General features: G+C 38.1%; 1 protein-coding gene and 1 long non-coding RNA gene across 2 annotated transcripts; both read right to left on the bottom strand.

The window, feature by feature from the left end:
- Window positions 1-7,149: 7,149 nt before the first annotated feature.
- Window positions 7,150-7,658, bottom strand: LOC121755148. Its single transcript, XR_006040644.1, has 2 exons — window positions 7,530-7,658; window positions 7,150-7,421 (listed from the first exon to the last, which is right to left on the bottom strand). It is a non-coding gene; the product is annotated as an uncharacterized LOC121755148 (long non-coding RNA).
- Window positions 7,659-11,803: 4,145 nt separating this feature from the next.
- Window positions 11,804-16,803, bottom strand: LOC121755506 (protein OBERON 4-like). The gene is made up of 2 exons (XM_042150803.1): window positions 13,500-16,803; window positions 11,804-12,663 (listed from the first exon to the last, which is right to left on the bottom strand). The coding sequence occupies exons 1-2, from the start codon at window positions 16,429-16,431 to the stop codon at window positions 12,095-12,097; spliced, it is 3,501 nt and encodes a 1,166-aa protein (XP_042006737.1). The 5' UTR covers window positions 16,432-16,803; the 3' UTR covers window positions 11,804-12,094.
- Between the last annotated feature and the right edge of the window lie 5,542 nt (window positions 16,804-22,345).

The raw sequence follows: 22,345 nt of genomic DNA on the forward strand, positions 1-22,345 counted from the left end.
TGAGTGTTCCAACTTCCAACCACAATGACTCGCAAAAGCACCAATACGAGGATGTGCTAGCAATGGTTCACCCACTAATTTTTAATTAATATTTTCGTTTTGCTTTTTCGCTTAATACTAAAAGTATTAATGGAGTGCTTTAAATCAATTTAAAATAAGTTTGATATATAAAAGTGGGAGATCCTAGGGCTGGGTAAAAATACCGAAATACCGCACTTACCGTATCGAAAAAATACCGAAAATGCCGGATTTTCGGTATACCGCAATTTTCGGTAAGGGCGAAAGCTAGAGTGCTCAATCAGGTGCCGTCGGCATGGATGTGCTCTTAGCTAAGAGCAGTGCTCAATCAGGTGGGCGAGACTCGTGCCGGACACGTGGCACTCGCTGTGTGGGCACGTGCTCTTAGCTAATAGCAATGCTCAATCGCCCCGTGCGATTGGGCGTCATTTTAATCCGTTAATTTTTTTTATTTGTAAAAAATAAAATTAAAAATTAAAACAATATATTTTCTCACTTCACAAAAATAGAGCCGTTTTAAGACCATTTTTATATATTTATTATTTTTTTATCCCCATTCAACTATGAATACCCTCATTCATCACCTATTTTTGGCATCAAACTATCTCTCACTCATCCAACTACAACAAGAGCTAGTCGAAATAAAAAATATTCCCTCCGTCCCTAAAGAGTATGCACTATTTCCTTTTTCATTCGTCCCCAAAGAGTATGAACTTTCAATTTTGGAAACTCTCTTATCTCTAATGAGGTGTGACTCATTCTCCATTAACAATACTTAAAAAACTTTCTCTATCTATCTCTCTTACTTTACCAATAAATGCATTAACGTCCGTGTCGAACTCAAAGTTCATACTCTTTGGAGACGTATGGACTAAATAAAAGTAGGACCAGACCCATAACCGCGCTCTTAGTTTTAGGGATTCTCTAATCATAACCCACTCAGTTTTAGGCGACTCCTTCTGTTTGGATTTTTTTGAAAAAAATAAAATGTATGATTTTCGTTATAGTTATTTAGCTTGTATGATAAAAAAAATTATATTGTATTTTCTCAAATTAAAATATTTAACTTTGTATTGATAAAGAAATAACTGTTGTCTCAACCTACATTTACAAAATAACTACTCTAAAACAATATCAAACTTCCCATTTTTATTCCAGAAAAATGTCAAATTATTGCTCTTAAAAAAACCATTAATATTATATTGGATTATATTTTTCATTCTTCACTAATATTTACATTAATTACATTTTTCTCCTCCTACTAATACATTGATATGCATTTTTTCTCTACTCAAACACATTAAACAACATCTAAAAAATGTCACTTGTCACCTAACAAGTGTGACATCTTTTGTAGAAAGAAGAAAAACAATATTTCATCTCTCTCATGAGAGTATGCATTCTTGATTAGACACATATTTTAATACATAATTGATAAAATAAGAAGAAAATAAAAAAATTATTAAAATATTGTAAATGGAATATGACTGTCACCTTATTAAAAAGAAAATAAATTTTAAAATTAGAAAAAATAATTTTTTCAGATTATATGCCATAATTTTTTTGTTAAAAGCGTTGGAGAAAATTAAAGTCGATGCTCTAACCTAAAATTTAATACTCCCTCTGTCAGTGAATAGGAATCCCGTTTTTCCATTTTGGTATGTCCGTGAATAGGGAATCCCTGTTCACTTTAACCATAAATAGTAATAGGGTCTCTCATTCCACTAACTCATGTCACTCACATTTCATTTAAAACTATTATATATAAATGGAACCCACTTTTTTCCACCCACTTTTCTTAATATATTTAAAATTCATGCCATCAAGGAATGGGAATATGAGACTCCTAATGGCGGAGGGAGGAAATACTATCAAATCAAGAACGAAGTCGATATATTTGACAAAAAAGTACTAAGAAAATTATCTGCCAATCAGGTCGGTTGTTTCGAGGACGTCATAATAAGCCATTAATTGCAAATGTATATAGAAGGTTGAGAGAAATACACGCACTATCAAATCAAGAACGAAGTCGATAAGTTTGACAAAAAAGTACTAAGAAAATTATCTGCCAATCAGGTCGGCTGTTTCGAGGACGTCATAATAAGCCATTAATTGCAAATGTATATAGAAGGTTGAGAGAAATACACACACTGCAATAAAGGTTGAGAGAAATACACACACTGCAATAAAAAGAAACCATTAAGGCCATCCACAATAGGAATAGCCCAGCAATAGCCCAGCCATATGATAAACTCGTATTTTAACTATTTTATTACGCGTTAAACGTGATAATAATTGGTGTTTAAATGCATATTACATGAGTTTACGTCCATATTTCACTATAAAGGTGTTTAGATGAGTTTATCCAGTGTTTGAAGTTAAAATAGGTAAAAAAGGGTCAAAATGAGCCAAGCCGTGACTGGGGTCTGCTTTAAATATTAATCTGCCTATCAATATGGGGTCCAAATCCTATTTTGAGAGTACCATTGTTTTCATCATCGAAAGAGCTTCGCGTGGGTACCTCACACGCCCCAATCGGAGTTCGGATGAGAGAGATATGGCCGATCTACGAAAGCCGCGCGGACTGCCGAGAGCTACCCGGCCGGGTGAATTTTATGTGCAATAATTCCACCCGGCCGGGTGGCCAATTTTGTTCATAAAGAGTCCAGAGACTTGTTCCCGACTGGGTGGATTTTATGTGCAATAATTCCACCCGGCCGAGTCCGTCTGACTGACGATTTTTAGCCCAGAATCGATTTTTCTGAGGAAAATAAAAGAGAAAGGCTAGGGCAACGAAAATTCATTCTCTCCAAGCCGCAAAAACACACACTCTCTCTCTAGGAAGCACTCTTGGAAGAAGATTGGAGATTCAAGCTTCAATTCCTCCGCCAATTGTAATCCGTATCATGGTTTCCCTTGTTTTTCTTAGTTTCTTTTTGTTATCTACCTTGAACATGAGTAACTAAACCTTTTGTGTAGAATTCTTGGTGAAGATGCATTGATTCATAGTTATTAATCCAATTGACTTCGTTTTTATCTTGCTCTTGTAATTATTTGAATTATTCTTGTGTTTTTTCCTATCAATTGCTTGATCACCAATTGGGAGTGTTAGGATTTCTTAGAGTAATCGGGAGATGAAATATTTAATCTTGAAAGAAGAATAATTCACACCTTAATTCAATAAAACTCGGGAGAGTTGAGATTATGAGTGGGATCTTTAATCTAATCAAACCATTGGGAGTTAGGTCTAAGATTTAGAAGGGGACTTCACTTATTACACCTAATCTACAGATTTCTCACCTCGGGAGGGGATTTAATCTACAATTGTGATTGATTCAACAATTCTAGAGACTTTAAATGGTAAATTGGTTTTAATTGGGTTAAGCTATGAGTTGTGCATCGGATCCTTGAATTCTGCATATTTCTCCATCATCTACACAACTTGCTTTATCACTCTCTTGTTTATTTGTTCTATTTTATTCTCTGAATTTACATGCTTTTAGTAGTTGTTAGTTTCAAAACCAAATTTCCTGATTGTCTGGATAGTAGTTGAAATTTGTTCGTGGTACTTAGGTTTACACTTTATTGTCTCTGTGGGATACGATATACTCTTGCTTGCTATTTGCTACGATAACCCCGTACACTTGCGGGTATTAATTGGGTAAAATAAAGTTGAGTCGCCATAGCCTAGCCACTGCCACATCATCAGCACTAAAAATCCTCCTACCACATCATCAAAACAAGCAAATAGCCCAGCCATAGCCTAGCCACATAATATCCACAGCACTATTAACAAATATATACAAAATGAAATAATTAACAATCACACAATATACGAAATTTAATTTACGAGACATATACGGGAAAAGTTTAATAATACTATTAAAATTTAAAAAAGTACAATAATTTAAAAAAGTACATTAATTTAAAAAAAATACAATAATAAAAAAAGTGACAATTCACTCCTCGTCTCCGTCGTCGCCGCCTCCGTCGCTGTCGCCACCACCACCGCCGCCGCCGCCGGTCTCCCTCCGTGCCGCCTCCAACTCGTCCTGCAGGCTCATGAGCAAGGTTTGAAGCACGCTCTTCTCCACGGGATCCGTCGCCACCCGCCATTCGGCCATCGTCTTGATCAACTGAGCGCTCGTTTGGGCGCGAGCGAAGAATTTGAGATCCTCGGTGGATTGGCCGAGGGCGGATGCCGACTGGACCTCCTGGGAAGCCCCGGCGTTCCCCCTCGCCTCCCGCTGAGCGCGCTTGCGCCCAATCGGGGAGGTCGTGGGAACCACAGCTACTGCCGCTGAAATCGCCGGTGTAGTTCAGTCGTTGCTTCTTCGGCCAGCCAGAGTCGACACCTACTCGGAACTTCTCGGACTCGTTCAACACAAGATAGCAGTTCCAGTAGGTGAAGTCCTTGTATACCCCCTTCAGTGGGAAGGCTTTCTCTGCTATTCTCCTGCAGTCCTCCTCCGTTTGGCCACTGCTCATCATGCGGAGTGCGTTGGTGTACAAACCCGAAAATCGGGAGACCGCAGCCCTGATTCGGTTCCAGGCCTTCCGGCAATCCTTCCCGTTGCGTGGCCTCCCCTCCGAGCAAAATCTCTTGTAGGCTGCTGCTATCTTGCCCCACATGTTGACGATCCTCTGCTCGTTCGAAACGAGAGGATCGTCGCAAACACTCACCCACGCCTTGCAGAGCGCGACGTTCTCTTCGTCCGTCCACCTCCTCCGTACCTCCTCCTCACCCGGCTGCGACGACTCGCCGACCTTCTTCTTGCCCTTCTTCTTTGGGGCGCCACGCCCCCGCCCTGCCCCCCCTTGAACGAGAGTTTCCGGAGCTCCGATAGTATCAAACACCAAGTCATCTAAGGAGAAACTATCAAACCCCAAGGGCGTTTGGGTCGATGTGTGCGAAGAACCAGTCGAAAAATCAAAACTGGGGCGATAGACATCCTCCGCCGTCGCCGGGGACCCCCCAGAAGTCCCCTGTGTAGCCGGTACGACCCCCGGAGTCCCCTGTGTCGGCGGTACCCCCCCGGGCATCATCTGCATCCCGGGTGCCCATCCCGTTGGTGCCCACCCCGGTATCGCCGGAAACCCCCCCGGCGGACTCCCCCCCGTTGGCATCCCGGGAAACATCTGCTGCCACGGGTACATGTTGTAGTACCGACCCCATCCACTTCCCACGGGCATCGACGGAGTTTGTGACCCGAGCACCGAGCGGATCGCCCAGCGCACCGCCCAGCGCCACGAAACCGCCCAGCTCTGCGCGGTTTCTCCCTCCATTCGTCCGCTGCGCGACTGTAATAGACCGTCCAGCGAACCGCCCAGCGCCGACACTCGGCTGGGCGCTATTGTGGATGGTCTAAAGATATTTTTTAATTATAATTAACAATGTTTAGTATTTTTTTAAGATCTCAACTAAAATTAGAGGACGTAGATGAAAGCGTCTTTATTCTTCATGTTGTAACGATTTGTTTAGCTTCCTAAATTGTTGTTAATTATTTTAAAAAATTTCAACGCAAGTAATTGCATCTCAATTTTTGTGTTCTAAATTTTATTTTTTGTTTATTATTTGATATTTGAAGTTTATAGTATTTGATAATTAGAATCGATTATTATTGGGGTTAGTTTTCCAAAGGTTACTAAACTTCCGTGTCTGTATCAATAAAGGTATTAAACAAAAATTTATATAAAAATATTGAATACTAATCTTCAATTATATATCTTTCAAATAATACATGTAGCTCTTTTCTTACCTTAATAAATAGGTTTAAAATTATTTTTTAATTAATTATCTAATTGATTTCTAAGAAAAACTGTTATTTTAATTCACTGTATGTTGTCGATAAAACATTTTAAATTGTCTATGAAAAAATAATAGAAAATCGAAATATAACAAGAATCAAATATTTAAATAATACCTTAAAAATAAATATTGATTTTCCACTGCAACCAAAAAAGAGTCAATGGCATCTTTTAATACAAATAAGGACACTAATTTTTATTTTTGAATTTACCACCTACGCTTTAAAAAGTATCCTTATTGTTAGTATCTCAACTAAAATCAAAGAATGCAAATGGAAGCGTCCAAAAAAATGAAAGATGAAGTTAATTTGTCATTCATTTAGAAACACTTTCTTTTGCATCCTAAATTGTTGTTATTTTCAAAAACTTTCCAACACAAGTAATTGGGTCTCATTTTTGTGTCCCTAATGTTTTTTTTAGTGTCCCTAAACATGAAATATTTAAAAAGTGAAACGTACCTATATGTTTTATATTATACTCTAACAATTTTTTGGAAATATAATTATTCTACTACTAATATTTTCTTTATTTTTTCTTTGACTGCACCTACTTTGATACAAAATTTTACTATTTCATTTTGGAGAAAATATTCACTAGTCCTTCCACACCAAATAGTTGCATGAGTTAAAATACAATACCTCTATGTCTTTCTTTGACCGAATAGAATGAAGGTAGGAATAAAATAAAGATACGAATGAAATGACAAATCTTTGCATTTTCATCCAGCTCCCCCCTTCACTCTATCGTACTACTACACAAATTAACGAATAGAATGGAAGACGAATCACATTCCATTATCTCTAATGTTTTATTCTCTCTACTTTGTATATGTTCATACTTCATTATATATCCAATTAGGGGCGAACACATGAATTTTTGTTGGTAGGGTCTTTACTATATAAATTAGCACTGTCAACAAAAAATAGTCTTATTTATGAACTGAACAAGTTTTAATGCGTATCGGTAACGTAACATAAATAAAGATAAATAATAGGTGAAGTACAAGAGAAAGGAGCAAAAATTGGTGAAAAAGTTTCCATAAATACAAGTGGGTAGTGGACATACAAAAAAAAAATTATGGCAATTTTCATTAAAAGAGAGAGAATTTTTCTGTGATTAATTGAAAAAAAAATTAATTTAATGAAAACGAATTTTGAGTTTGGTTGGATTATTTGCAGAAGAAAAGGAAAAAAATATGGTGGTGAAGAAAGTTTAGAATCTGTTGAATTTATTAATGGGAAATTAAGTTATTAAATTAAAATTTAGTTAACACTCCTTAAGAAAAGAAAATTATAAAATGTAATTGCACTGTAATTTAATTCATTTGACAAAAAACGCACTGACATATATTAAAAAGGAATAACAGCGGGAGACATTAATCTTAAATATAATTATAACTATAATTTATTAACTTAGTTTTAGTCAAGTGATCTTTATTTTAAGAGCATAAAATAAAATTACATTAAACAGAAAATGTTGGAAGGAAAGGTGCTAACGGCAGCATTGGCAATCTCCTCGTCGGCCGATAGGGCGTGGATAACAACATCCTCTGGGGCACTCAAATCCATCACGTGCATAACTTCTCATCTTCTTATCTGAATTAAATCAATAATCATTCCTTCTAAATTTATATCATCTTCTATCTATTCCTTCAACACAAATAGAAAGAGGTGTGGAGATTTTCAAAGAAAAGAAATGCTTACTCTTGAGGTGTCGAGCGTCTGCAACTTGTATTGAGGAAATGAGAAGAGCTATAACTAAGAAAAGAGCCATACTTTTGGAAACCATTTCTGGATTTGTACAAAACCTAAACCAATGTATTGCGGATTTATATAACTTCAACAAGCAACTGTTTTTTTTTTTTTTTTAAGTCTCAAAATTCATCAAAATAATTATTGAAATTGTCAATTAAGCAGGCATGTCAAGGCTGAAGCCCTTATAAAAATTATTTTTTAATTATGTTTTATCAGATCTTTAATTTATTTAAATTCAAGATGCATATTATGCGAAAACTATCAATGATTTAATTTACTAGTGAAACAAATCATTTTGGTGTGAGAATAAGTTTTAAGACTCGTCGCACTGTTATTCAAAGACTTGTTCAATACTACTACCAAGTAGTACTCCCTCCATCACACAATATGAGTCATATTTGGTGTGAGTATAATTCTTAAGAAATTGTTTCAATTTGTAACTTTTATTATGGGACGGAGAAAGTACTATATACTCCATCCGTCCGCCATTTATAGTCCATTTTTATTCGACACGGATTTTAAAAAAATTGTTTGAATTTGTAAAAAAAATGAGGAAATGAGTTAGTGGAAAGTGAACCCCACTTTTATACATTGGTTTTATAATATAATGTGAGTATAATAAGTTAGGTGAACGGTTATCTAAAATGGAAAAAAAGTAAATGAGACTTTAAATTGTGGACATCCCAAAATAGCAAAATGAAACATTTTTTCATGGCAGTGAAAACATATACAAATAAATTAAAATGAGAAAAAAATATAATTTTTTCAAGTATTGATATAGAATGTGTGGTCTTAGGCAGTCTATGTGTGGATCCAAGGAAAGATATTTAATGTAAAAAATAAACGTCAATTATAGATTTACTACTATTAGTTCACCCTGTTTCTGAAAAATAGAAGTTCTTTCATTTCTAGTTTTTTTTTAAAAAAAATAGAAACTTTCAATTTTACTCTACGAACCACTAACACTTTTTCTTTACAATTTTCTTACTTTACCAATTCTTTTCATTTTTCTTTTTTATTTTATAAATTTTGTATTAAAACTTCATTTCAAAGTTTTTATTTTAGGAAACACTAAAATAAGAGTACTTTTCAAACAATTCATTTTTCTTAGAGGACATTGATTTAAAGCGACTCAAAGAAAACGATGGGAGTAGTTAGAGGGAAATTTCCATGCACGTGTTATGAAATTTGAGTGATGAATTTATACAAGTCTCCATTCAGTGGCGGATACAGAAATAAATTTTGGCAGAGGCTTCACTAAAAAATTTCGTAGTCCGTCATTAGGAGTCAGTGGCGGATGCAGAAATAAATTTTGGCAGGGGCTTCACTAAAAAATTTCGTAGTCCGTCATTAGGAGTCTCATTTCTTGGCGGCGCGAATTTTAAGAAATATTAAGAAAAGTGAGTGGAAAAGAGTTAGTGAAATATGTGTCTCACTTGTATATATTAGTTTTAAATGAAATGTTAGGGGAATGAGTTAGTAGAATGTGAGACCCTATTACCATTTATAGTAAAAGTGAATCGGAATGGACAGACTAAAATGAAAAAACGGGACTCCTATCGCGGACCGGGGAGTATTATACCCTAGCCCCTAAGCTTATTAAACCCTTAGGGGAAACAAGAAACGTGTGTCAAACATCATAACATGGTACATCTTATTCGTATGCATTGCAGTTCACATATTGTGCATTATACAGTTAATAACATCCATTACTCGTGACAATTTGGTGAATTATTCGTATCGTTTTATAATTTGTTATTAATGCGTACGTACTATACCCTAGTCCCTAAGCTTATTAAACCCTTAGGGGAAACAAGAAACGTGTGTCAAACATCATAACACAGCACATCTTGTTCGTATGCATTGCAGTTCACAAATTGTGCATTATATAGTCAAATATATCCATTACTCGTTACCATGTGAAGATTACATACATGTCTACGTACTATACCCTAGCCCCTAAGCTTATTAAACCCTTAGGGGAAACAAGAAACGTGTGTCAAACATCATAACACAACACATCTTGTTCGTATGCATTGCAGTTCACATATTGTGCATTATATAGGCAATTATATGCATTACTCGTGACCATGTGGTGCATTATTCGTAGCGGTTTCCAGCCATTATTAGATTACTATTGTACCCTCATAATGCACAAAATAGGACAAATAATGCAACACGGGATTAATTACCCAATGTTGATCTTGACCGTCCATTTCTCTAATCTAATGGCTGATATTAAGAAGGAAAAAGGAGGAAATATAGGAAAAGGAAATGAATACATCCCTATATATATATATATAATAAAATCACAATAACAACTATTATAAAACCGCATAAATAACTAATAGATAAAATTAATTTAATAATAAGCTTAATCAAAAGAATGATATATTTCATATTCTAGTTGTGTTTGTTTTACTAAAGTGGTGGCAATTAAATTCTACATTGATTGAAAGTGCTACAGCATTGGCATAAGACAAAACCCTTTTCTATTTCAACACTTTACAAAAAAGTGTGTCAATAAGAAATCAATTTAAAAAGTGTAATGATATATTTTATAATTTGTAGAGCCTAAGACGTTCCACTTAAATAGGATAACTGACTTTTTCTTTTAATATTATTTTTAATCATTTAAGTTTATTTGTTGACGGCTGTAAATCAATTTATCTTCCTTCTTCCATCTCTATTCACCGCCATTGTTGTAGGTAGTTTTTATCTCTAATTTTATTTTCAAGCCCCTCCTTCCATTAAACCTCTAATAATTTAGACATCAAATGTATTACCTTGGGAAGGGCTGAAGATACATTCTGAAAAATTTGAAAATTTTTGCAATAGAAATTTGTTAAAAAAAAAGTTTGGGAGGGGCTTAAGCCCCTCATCACTTCAACGTGTGTCCGCCACTGTCTCCATTAATTTGTGGTTTTTATATCTGGACAATGATGTATACGTATTGCGTAGTACAACATATATATTGTATAAATAAGATGATTCAAATATTTTGTGTATTTTTCAAATTTTCGAACATGTAATTTTTTTATTTTAAATGAACATATTTATAAACATTGTATTTTTAAAATATTCTCATATTAATTTAATCAGGATGGATAAATAAAAATTCACTTGCAAAATATAAGTAGTAAGCGAGAATTAAAATAAAAAGAGTTGTGACTCCCCAATTTGTTTTGGGCTAGCCTATCAGGCCATAATGCTTATAAAATACTGAACTTACATGGATTATCTTTTGGGCTAGCCCATCAGTCCATAATGCATAAAATATTGAACTTACACCACTTTTCGTTACATTTTCTTGTAATAAAAATAGATCGTGTTTTCTCAAATTAAAATATTTAATTTTGTATTACAGAAATAAGTAATGTTCCAACATAAACTTCAAAATAATCCCTAATTCACTTTGCTAGGGTAAAGATTTTATAAATAGTACTTCTTCTCGCATATAATAGATGTTATACTTTCCTTTTTAGTTTGTCATTCAAAAGATATTACATTTTCTTTTTTTGGAAACAAAAATCTCTCACATTAATATAAATATGTTATTTTCTCTTTTCGCTTAAAGCGCAAAATAACATCTCCTAAAATCGCGTGTCATTATCTAAGTGTGTTATCTATTATGGGACGAAGGGAGTTCTACTCCATTTCATGTTAATTATTACTAGTATCTTTGTTCAATTTTTATGCAAGAAATTTTTTTAGACAGCATGAAAATAAAGAGAAAATTTTCGATTAATCAGGACAATTGACTCAAATTTCCAGGCAAGTTCAAATAAACAATCTTGGGCTATTTCTGATTCGGCCGAATAGTAAATCAACTAATTTATCAAAAATAAATTGTGCCTTTAGAAAAATACATGGACTTCACTTTCCTTTAATTTTTTGAAAAAAATTTGTTTTCGAAGTGTAAGTTAGTTGAGACTTAAAATGTTGTCATTGTTTTACATATTTAAGGGTTAATTGTTATAGTAAAAGAAGAGATTATTTCAAATTTGTTTTTCTTTCAACAATTAAATAATGACTCATAATAAAAAATTTATGATTCTCAATCTCAACAAATTAAATTTGAATAAAATTGAAACTGTGTTTATAAACGAAAAATCAATACAAAGGCAATGATCATATATGCATCACTATTAATCCAAATTATCAATTTTTTTACATGTGTGTGTCAACTGATCATCACATTGTTGAAAAAAATACGAAGAAAATACCATTCAAAAGTCCCAACTAATGAATTTGGGAACTTGTGGATTGAAAAAATAATACCAAGTCTGATAGCATATTCTGTTCCATAACAAGGAATATTTCCATCCTATACTGGGAGATTAGCTACCCTTTGTACAGATTCCAGTTAGTACTACACTGCAATAAACAAGACTGATAAACCTACAAATCGACCAACACATTAGTCAATCGGCCCACGACATAAAACACCAGACGAAAACTCCCTGCCACATTACCAATCAAGCTGAGAGTTCATCAAACACTAACCTTGCCAATCATGTCCTGAGGTTCCTTCTTGTTGCTTCCATCTTCAAAAGAAGATCCTTGATATCTGTTTCCATCCTCATTTTCATACTGAAGTATTCGTGATAGCCTCTTTCGAGAGCCTGGAGCTCTTCCACCTTCTGCTTTCGCATCTCCTCAGCTTCAGCCAAACGAAGTTTGGTGATCCGGCTTGTGTATTCTTCTTCAATTCTTTCGCTTTTGGTCACTGAAATGCGTTTCAGTGCTTCAGATTCCTTTCTAGCATCTTCTGCGCGTTGTTGAAACATCTTAGCCTCAGCCTGTTTGATTCTCACAATGCTCTCCAGTTCATCAAATATAGGCTCTTTTTGGGCAATTTTTTGGATATCCATGTTCACTGTGTACTTATCATTCTTATTGGTGTCGTAGTCATGGATTAAATTGACCGGATCTCCCAAGAGAGGAGCCTTTTCTGGATAAACAGGCTTCATCCACCCAGTTCCTTGGCTGGACCCAGCAATGCCGTTACTGCCTTCTTGTTTTCTTGTTGGCAACTCTTTTCTGGGTTCAATAATGTTGCCAGGCCTTTCCAAATTGGATTCTGTGACAACAGAAAGATGCAAACAAATTTAGGCAGTCGATTAGAGTAGTAGGCAATCAAAAATATATTCAGGAAAAAAAACAAAGTGAAAAATGGCATGCTGATGCCTGAAATAAGACACTTTCATGATCAACTGCCTGGCATTTAAATAACAAGAAAAAGTATACAGTTTCAAAAGTAAATAGTTGCTCAAATCGAAGAAGATAAATAAGTCCTATCAAATAAACAATTCATTAGAAACTAGCATAACGAATGATACTACCATTCTAGTAGATTGAAGTGCTAGTTAACTTCTTTTGTAGATGGACAGACATGACAGAACTACGCAAGTCATCGTCCAAATACCAGGGGTGTTGAATTAGTACTACTACTATCTAAGCTGAAAAGTCAAATTTATACTTAAGCAGATCATGTATGATTGGGGGGGGGGGGGTAATTGATAGTGATGCTTATCAAGTTCTGCAGCTAGCGACTTTGTAGAGCATACAAAGAACCTAAGAAACTGGGGAAATGCGAATGAGTTAACGAACAAGTGCACCATTTTTTAGAAAAAAAACCACATTCACAATTGTTATTTCTACGGCTTAATGCCATTGAAACTTGCATGCTAGGGCTAAGATATTCTGCAACACAAGACCAGTAACAGATGGAAAAATGATTCCGAAAGTGAAGAGCAAAAGAGGACCTTTTTACTTTTAGGCTCGCCCACTACACGTAAGTTCATAAAATGCTCTTTCAGCTCCAATATAATGCATGTTGGGAGTAGACTATGCAGTACAATGTGCTTACATAAGGGAAATTTAATGAAAAAAAATGAGAAGGTAGAGCAAACATACCAGTGAAAAAGTTTATTATATGACTCTGCACCTCCTGAAAATCTGATCTATTAGCCAATCTAGACAGCATTCGCACAGCAATTTCTTGGAGCTGTTTCCCTCTAACATCCTCACTGCCGTAAAATATTCTTCTCACATATTCAAGTTCTCTAGAAAGATTTTCTGCAGTCCACTCTTTGATGAAGTTCTGAAAAACTTCCTTCACAAAACCAAACATCTCAGAAGGATGATCACAGGCAACACAGTAAAACTGCATTTCCGTGGTGCCTTGAGCACCGGATGCACTACGGCCATTTCTGATATGAGATTCTCGTAACCCACAATCTGCATGGCACCAATGTAAGCATACATCACAACCGACCCAACTACAGGTGTTAGATGCCATGTCAAAGTTCGAACACACAAGACACATGCAATCCCTGCAAAAGTCACTCCGCTGTGAACATATTTTGCAGTCACATTCATCCACAGGAAGAAGACTGCGACAATTGAGATTTCTACATCGCATATTGAGAAATATTTCTGCTAAATCTGAGGATGCGATATCATATTTTGGCAGAACAAATTCACGAAGCCCTGTTTTCAAAGCCACCAATATCTCCAACTGGGTACGATTTGCATTTAGTAGCATATCCAGAGTAATGTCTGACCTCTTCTGTAATGCCTTTTGCAAAGCACTCAACTGCCACTGCTTAACTGGGTTTGAGATTATATCACGGGCAAACTCTTTAATAGATGGAACGTGCTTCACATTCATTTCATTAAACCTCCGAGCCATTGTATGTATTGGTTCAGAGACAATCATGGTGACTATAGACTCGGCAAGGTCAGTGCCAACTCCCAACTCTTGATCTTTACTATCCCTGCCATTGTTCATTTCTAAACTACCAGAATCTTTCTCAGTCCGAGATTGCCTATTATCTTTCAAATATTCTGGTCCATGATCATAAGTGGCAAAACCTTGAGCTCCAGACAACTGTTTACTACTAAATTGCCTTTCAAGACCAATCGGCATCTTGGAGCTTCCTCCAGTAACTCTCATATTTTGCTGTGTAGCTTGTCCACTGGAGTTGCCTTGGGATACTTGAGACTGCTGATGCAAGACATTTTCTCTTGATGGCATTCCTTTATAAGCAGAACCCTCCTTACTCTTAGCCTCCTCCAAAGACAAGGCTTTCCAATCCACCCCCTGAAATAGTGGCTTGCTACCAACAGATTTCTCGTAATCAAGTGCATTATGAGTCAGAGAACAGCTAGGGTTGTGAGTAAACTGCTGTGACCCAGAAAATGACATTGAAGCTGTAAATCCATCAGAATTTGTCCGAAACGAGCTAGCAAATGATTGAACACTCCTTGTATGACTAGGAGAACCCGGAGCTTGTCTCTGAGAACCAATTGGCAATAATACATTTGGCAAGCTAAGAGAAAGGTCAAGAGCCAATTTATCATCGTTAGGCTTACTATGTGTTGATTGCTCCACTTTCTCTGGCTTTTTAACTGGATCAGCTGAGAAAAACTGGAATCCCCTGGTACTTGGGCCTTCCATTTCAATGTCTCTACTTTCTATGAGGTCCCTTGGTTTGTTATCAACCTCCAAATTCTCTGTGAGGAGAACACCATCAGAGGGCAATAAAGTAACACTTTTGCCCTTGTCTTTCATACTTGGGGCTGTTTTCTCTGTAGTAGGAAACTCGCTTTTGCCCGTTGCCTGGACACTTCCTGCCACTTCCACATCATCTGCATTGACTTGATTGTTAACAATCCTGTCTTCCTGTTGCTCCTGTAAAGTTGATAGTTTCTCATCACATCTGCTATCTGCAACCTCCTCCAAGCAGCCTTCAGTTCCATCATCCCTTGCATGGTCACCACCTCGATTTTCTTCTTTTGCATCATCACCATCATCATCATCATCATCATCATCATCATCATCATCATCATCATCATCATCTCTATTTTCCCCCACCCCTTGGATTGACGTATCCCGACAATCAGGCAAGTCGGCATTTTGGCTAACATCTTCAGCCTCCTTAGATTGTCTGTCTACAGCTTGCTCGTCACAGCTGTCCACTTTAGTCATGTTCCTCTTTTCTACTGCTGAGAAATTCGCCTTTTCCAGTGCAATTTCGTTTTCAGCCTGCTTCTTAGGCGAAGTCTGTTTATCAGCAGCTTCATCTTCGATAACTGGCTTCGCAAGAGGCACATCATCGGGTTGAGGATCAGGTTCCAGCTCTCCTTCTTCTCGTTCACTGCTGGGACCGCCACTCTCTACTTGCATTTCTTCAGACTTCTTGCATTCAACAATCTTTGATAGCTCACTTCCAGAATCCTTGGACCAAGCTGGAGAATTTGCATCTCTGAATCCCTGGGGAGACTTTGCCTTCCCAACTTCCTTTGATTCCACTCTAGTTCCTCTACTCGCCTCACTGCCACTCCTGGCCCCGTCATCAACATCTTTCCCACTACCGAATCTCCTCCACGATGCACCAATACCCTCCCTTTTAGGCCTATCCCTCTCCGACCTAAACCCCTTGGGAAAGTCTCTCCTAGGTGCAGAAAAGCTCTGAGAACGATACATCTGATCCATCCCATAACCAGCCCTCGGCGATGAGCTCAATATCCCTCTATCGTTCCCATTCCCGTTCCCGTCTTTATGGCGATCATAACTCTTTCTCCTCTCATAACTCTCCAAATCATAATCCGGCCGCTTCCTAATCAACTTTGAACTCTCCCTCTCATCTTCTAACCGATCGTACCTGGGTGTTGATGAGGATAAGACCTTCCTCCCACTATCAGATGACCTGTAGTAAGAGGTCCTATGCAAAGACGAAGATGAACGCTGGGGAGCAGCCTCATCTTCTCTTCTCCCCCAATCTTTCAGACCACCCTTCTCCCCGTACGAGTGCAGATCATCACTGGACCTCAACCTCTTCATAATTTGCAGTCTCAATAATCAATAATTACAAACATAATAACATTAAATTAAGCATATGAACCAACAAAATAACTTCCTGCGGCACAACAACACTGATACAATTAAGCAACAGATCGACTCAAAATTTAAAATCAACCACTAAACTACCGATTAACTGAGCAGACAGATCATGAAGCAAGTCATATCCTCAACTGCAGAAATTGATCAACAATTAAACAAAGAGAAAGGAGGAAGAAGCGTCAGCGACGAAAGCCAGATTAAACGGGGTAGTAGCAGGAATTGAATGGTGGGCGGAGAGGAAAGCGGCGCGTGGGAGATTTGTATGTGTAGGTTGGAGTTGGAGAGATGATTTGTGTTAAGTCAACGGAAATGATAAAGTAGTGGGGCTGGGAGAAAGATGAAGACTTGAATAGCACACCGGTCAAGGCTTTGGGAACTGGTGGGGTGGGTGGGGGGGTGCGTAGTGCGCCTCATGTGCACGTTAGAATCACCCAAGATTAGTCAACTCTTGTTTGAAAAAGTTAAAGTTGATTGGTTGGGAGGACTTTCGACGTCACCGTAATTTGTATTTTATTTTTATTAATATTAATCTTTTGCTATCTTTATAGACTGACGTTGGTTAAGCTAATTCAAACTTCATATCTTGGAACGAATACAATCATACAACAGTTAAATAAAACTGAAATAAATATCGACAACACTAATTAATAATTGCAGGGAGTGTTAAAAAACATGAAATTGATGAGTGGTTGAAAGCATTGATTTGACGCCTCAGAATTGCTATTTGACTCTTGTTCTTTTCCAATCGAAGATGAGATCTAAACCACATGCATAGGCAAACTCAAACACCAATTTTTGCCCTTATATTATTTACTACTTTATAATTTAAGTAATTATTATTTGATGACTGTGTGTGACCATCAATAATGGACTACAACTAATAAAATTGGTCATACTCCAATTCAAATCACCCATTTTGCTTTAGAAAAGAAAAAAAAAAGAAACCAACCTCAGTTGATTTCTTATTTTAAACGGGAAACAAGTTCAGTGGGCATCCACTATAGTATAGCCGCGGCTAAAGCCCCGGAGGGGGCGATCTCTGGGCGGGTTATAGTGGAGGAGACGTCAGGCCCGAAGCGAAAAAAAAACGGGGCGGGCGGACGAGCGGCGTTTTTTGCGCGAGGACGCGGCGGTCGCCCATCGCCGCGCCTATAGGTGCGCCGGAGATCGGCGCGCTGGTTGCCCCCTTCAATTTTTTTTTTCTTTCGAAAATTAACCCTATAAATACCACTTCTCCACCATCCATTTACACCCTTTTCACACACTCTCAATTCCTTCACTATCTACACTTTTAGTCTCTAAAAATGTACGGTGGAGACGACGAATCACCCGCCTCGCACGAATCGGGATATGGTGGCAATCCTTCCTAGCCTTCGGGATATGGCCGATATTCTTCTCAGCCATCGGGATATGGCGGCTATCCTTCTCAGCCGTCGCCCGTCGGGATATGGCGGATATTCTTCTCAGCCGTCGGGATATGGCGGCTCTCCGTCCCAGCCATGGAGTTGGAGTCGATCTCCCCCGCCGTGGGCATCGAGTCCAACTCATCCTCCATCTCAACCGTGGAGGTCTTCTCCCACGCCCCAACCTTTCCAGAGGAATCTGAGCCGCTCGACGTTTGGAGATTACAGACCCAATCTCGACGCCCTTAACCATCCGCGTCCGGAGACCCCTTTCCAATCTAGCCACTCTCTTTTCACTGACGCAGATCAAGACGCACTGGATACGATGATGGGTCTGCTCAGTTCCGGCTTACCGGATACGCCTCCAGCACGCGTGGATATGCCCGGTGCGACGAGACTCGGCGGGTCCGAAGGGGCTGGCTTGGGCAGTGGCGGTGGCGGCGGCGGAAGAGGTGGCGGCCGTCGCAGTAGCGATGGGGGATCGGGCAGCGGCTCAGTGGAAGCCGGAAACAAACGGGGTGTCCACTACACCAAAGCGGAGTCCATTATTGTGGCGAGGGCGTGGGATGCTGTCACATCCGACCCCATAGTGGGCACCGATCAGATCGAGGGGAGCTTTTGGAAGCGCGTCCTGTTGGCGTACAACGAGTTCAAACCTCACGGCGCCAGACCGCGTGACGCAGAACAGCTCCGCAAAAAGTGGTCTAGGATTCTGCCGACCACCAAGCGGTTCGTGGGCATATACCAGAACAACCTGCTCTATGTTGAGAGTGGCCGAAGCGAAGCTAACGTGAAGGCACTGTCGATGGGCCAATACAACACGGAGGGCTGGCGGAAGTTCACAATGTGGGGGAGTATCTAGTTCTCGAGGACTGTCCGAAATTCAAGGCCATCCGTTCATCAAGGATATATACTCCGACCTCATACGTCGGATCCAACGCCGTCTATGCTTGGCTGATGAGGCTTCTGGGGCAGCGGCGGCCGGCGGTAGCGAGGGAGACAGAGAAGAAGATGAGGAATCGGACTCCGCCACCGATTAGACGGTGGCGGCGTTTTTATTTGTATTTTTTTAAATGTTCGTTGTATAATTTTACAGTTGCCAATACAACGAATATTCGGTCTCAATTACGTCGTTTTATAGTTATTTAAATTCCGATGATTTTAAAAATAAAGGAAAAAATTAAAATGAAAATTGGTTATAAAATTTCGGGGTTATTGGAAGTGTCAGCCTATAGTGACGGAAACCTTTTTTTGGCGCGAACAAAAAAATTAGGGCTGTGGATAAAAAAAGGGGCGGGGCTATTGGGGACGCCCGCCTTATAGCGGATACTGTAAATACAATAATGCTAGTACAAATAGTAAATAATTTTGATTTACTTATTAATTATGCAATTTTTTTTTTCTTTTTTCTTTCGTTGTGAGAGAATATTAGTACAAGTTACTTTTTGACGTTTATGTTGTTTTAATTCCAGCGTTGGATAAAGTGTATTTGTACTCTGAGAAATAATGAGATGTCCATTTTCTAATTTTACAGTCCTTTTTGCTTAGGGACAATCTACCACCCAGAAGCCAACTGAGTTAAGCCCGTGCGGGCAATTTACAGTCCTTTTTGCTTTACAATTGTAGGAGTATTATTTACTGTCTTTCCTTTGCAAAGACACGTGACTAATGGCCTACATTGAAATCGGTAAAGTAGAATGTTTATATTTCATTTGAGTCATTCTCTTATAAAACTCTTGGCTTATGTGATCCTGTAAAATCAAAAATGGTTACACATTTGTACTATATACAGTACATAACTGATTTTGTATACCCTTCATTCGAATTCCACTTTGCAGTATTCATTGTTTGGGTCGATATCACTAGTTAGTGGGAAGATAGCAGATCTCTTAGGAAGGAAAGGAGTAAGGCCTTATTCATTTTTACATCCTAGTTGAGTATTTTAAATCTCAGTTTCATGTGGAGTATATTTCTGTGTCATCTCTTGTAATATTGGCCGAAAAATGTAGGCAATGGGATTAGCTGAGCTGTTGTTGGATGACATTTTCAAAGGTACCTTACCTACGTCCAAATTCTCTTTTTCACTATGCACATCAGATGATTAACTAATTTATGCTCTCAAATACTACAATGTTTTTACGATTGAAAAGAGGACAAGAAAAACAATTTCTTCTAAATCCAATATTAGAAAAAAGATAAATATAAATCAACCTCCGTCATGGTATAGTAGTTATTCAGTAGAATACCTTTTAATCATCAGTCTATTGCAAGAGTAAAACAGTTGATTTCAAAGATGAGTAGATGGAAATGAAAAGCTTCAATTATTAAATAAATAGGAACTTACATATAGCGCAGCGCGATCGCGATCACCTTAGTGAAATATCCAATATATTTATCTTTTTATTTTGAAAATTAATTGGTATATTTATCTACTTGAACAAGATATGTAAATCCGAGTTATGCATAATAACTTTTTTGCATCTATGGCCTTCCATATCCTTTCACCGCTTATCCACTGTGAGATAAGTAATGACAGGTAAGCAAAAAATATTTACAGGTAATTTCATTTCCAAGGTCTTTGCAGTAGTCATTAGTCAAGAGAAAAAACATATTTACTCGGTGACTTCATTTCAGGAATGATTCCATGCCTCTTTTTCATTCCAGAGTCTCCAAGATGGCTGCTAAGTTTGTGGAGAATTTTTGTAAAAGTTGAGAGGTTGTTGAATCGCTCTTCTTTACAGGCTAAGATTGGTCGGTGGGATGGGAGCAAAGCATCTTTGGGAAACAACGCCAATAGCAGCAGAAATTTGAGTAACTATTGGTTTTTATTCCGATTGGTAGATGTATTTAGTTTCTCTCTTTTTTTCTATTCTAATTATTGTTGGAGATATAGCTATAAAAAACAACATTAACCGGGCGTAATACAACCCGAGAGAAAAAAAAAGAAAAATAGAAACGAAAATTACAACTGGAATTCGAAACTGTAAAGAAGAACTTAGCCGAGTCGAGAAAGACCTCTTTCCGCAAGACGAGATACGCCCCGGTAATGTTCTCGGTTTTGGCGTGTCGTCCCCAAAGATGAAACGGCTACGTCTCGTTCGTTGCAACACCGCAGTTGGAACGAGCTCCGGCGAACTGGAAGAGGAAGAGGACAGAGCTTCGAAAACTATGCAGAGAGATGAAGTATGCTTGTGATTTTCAGTGTGTAAAATGCAGTGGAATGGCTAGCCTATTTATAGGCCAAGCCACCATGCAGGGTCAACCAAGCCATGAAGGCTCATCATGGCAGATTCATAACCGACGGCGGTTACAAGCGTGTGGCAGGAGTGTGCCTTTCGCGTGTGGATTTCTCACGTGGCAGCTCTGACTCTGCCACGCTTGACGAGGTGTCAAGCCACTTGGATTGCTGACTCAGCGGTGGTCTAAAAAGATTACTACCCGGGCCCAGGCCCGCGACCGCGAGCACGGGCTCGGTCCACTATAATTATTAAATAACATAAAGATGGGTGAAAGATGGCTCTTTCACCCATCTTGGTCCACTATAATTATTAATTAACATAAAGTCACTTAATTTAAACACATTAAAGATGTGTCACTTCTCCTATGTGGGATAATTAACACTAGTTAATTATTCCTTAAGCTCAAACTCCAAGCTTTAATTAAAAGCTAATTATGCCCAACTTTAATCCACTATTTCTCACTCGCCGGAAATCGGATTTGAGAAAGTGAATATACTACATTTATCTACGTAAAATGTAGATCGACGCTATATCATTTAATTTCACAAAATTAAATGTCTCGTCATTTTTATTATTTGGTCAAAATCCATTGACCGGGCATATTGTACACCATGATTTCTACAATCCCCCACATGAGTGGAAATAGCCAAATGCATATGCATGCAGACACAAGCTCAACCCTCGAGAGGTATATAAGCATAAGGATAGGTAGTTGTTGGCTTTGAACCCTTCATAGTCGACACCATCGGATACACAGGCGGCATAGTAGCGCGATGCTTTGAACTAATCCCCCACGGCGTGCACCGAAACAATGGTGTTAACGCTTAAACACATCAACCTCATCCGTTCTCACGTTTTGTGTCCATTGCGGTCTTGGACACCACTTTGGATTCATAAGTGCGTTTTATGAAGCGACCACACTTCGCACTTACATAGGTGGCTCTTAGTCAAGTACCTTGCCATACTTGGTCTCTTTGAGAACTCCATCTCTTTGAGATCCTTAAGAACCATTAAAAGTCATAGACTTAGCCTTTACCACTAGGCAAGTTCTCCAACACTCTATTGCTCTCTAGGGAATAGATATAGTTGAGTGTTTCTCATGAACTCTCATAGCTTAGTTGTCTCTTTGAACCAAGTTCTTGGGATCTCCAGTCATCATGGTTGGGTTACCACTATGACAATTCTTTAATTTGTGGATTTCAAACTCATTCC

This window comes from Salvia splendens, chromosome 11, assembly GCF_004379255.2.
Source record: "Salvia splendens isolate huo1 chromosome 11, SspV2, whole genome shotgun sequence".
In the NCBI taxonomy this organism is placed as follows: Eukaryota; Viridiplantae; Streptophyta; class Magnoliopsida; order Lamiales; family Lamiaceae; genus Salvia; species Salvia splendens.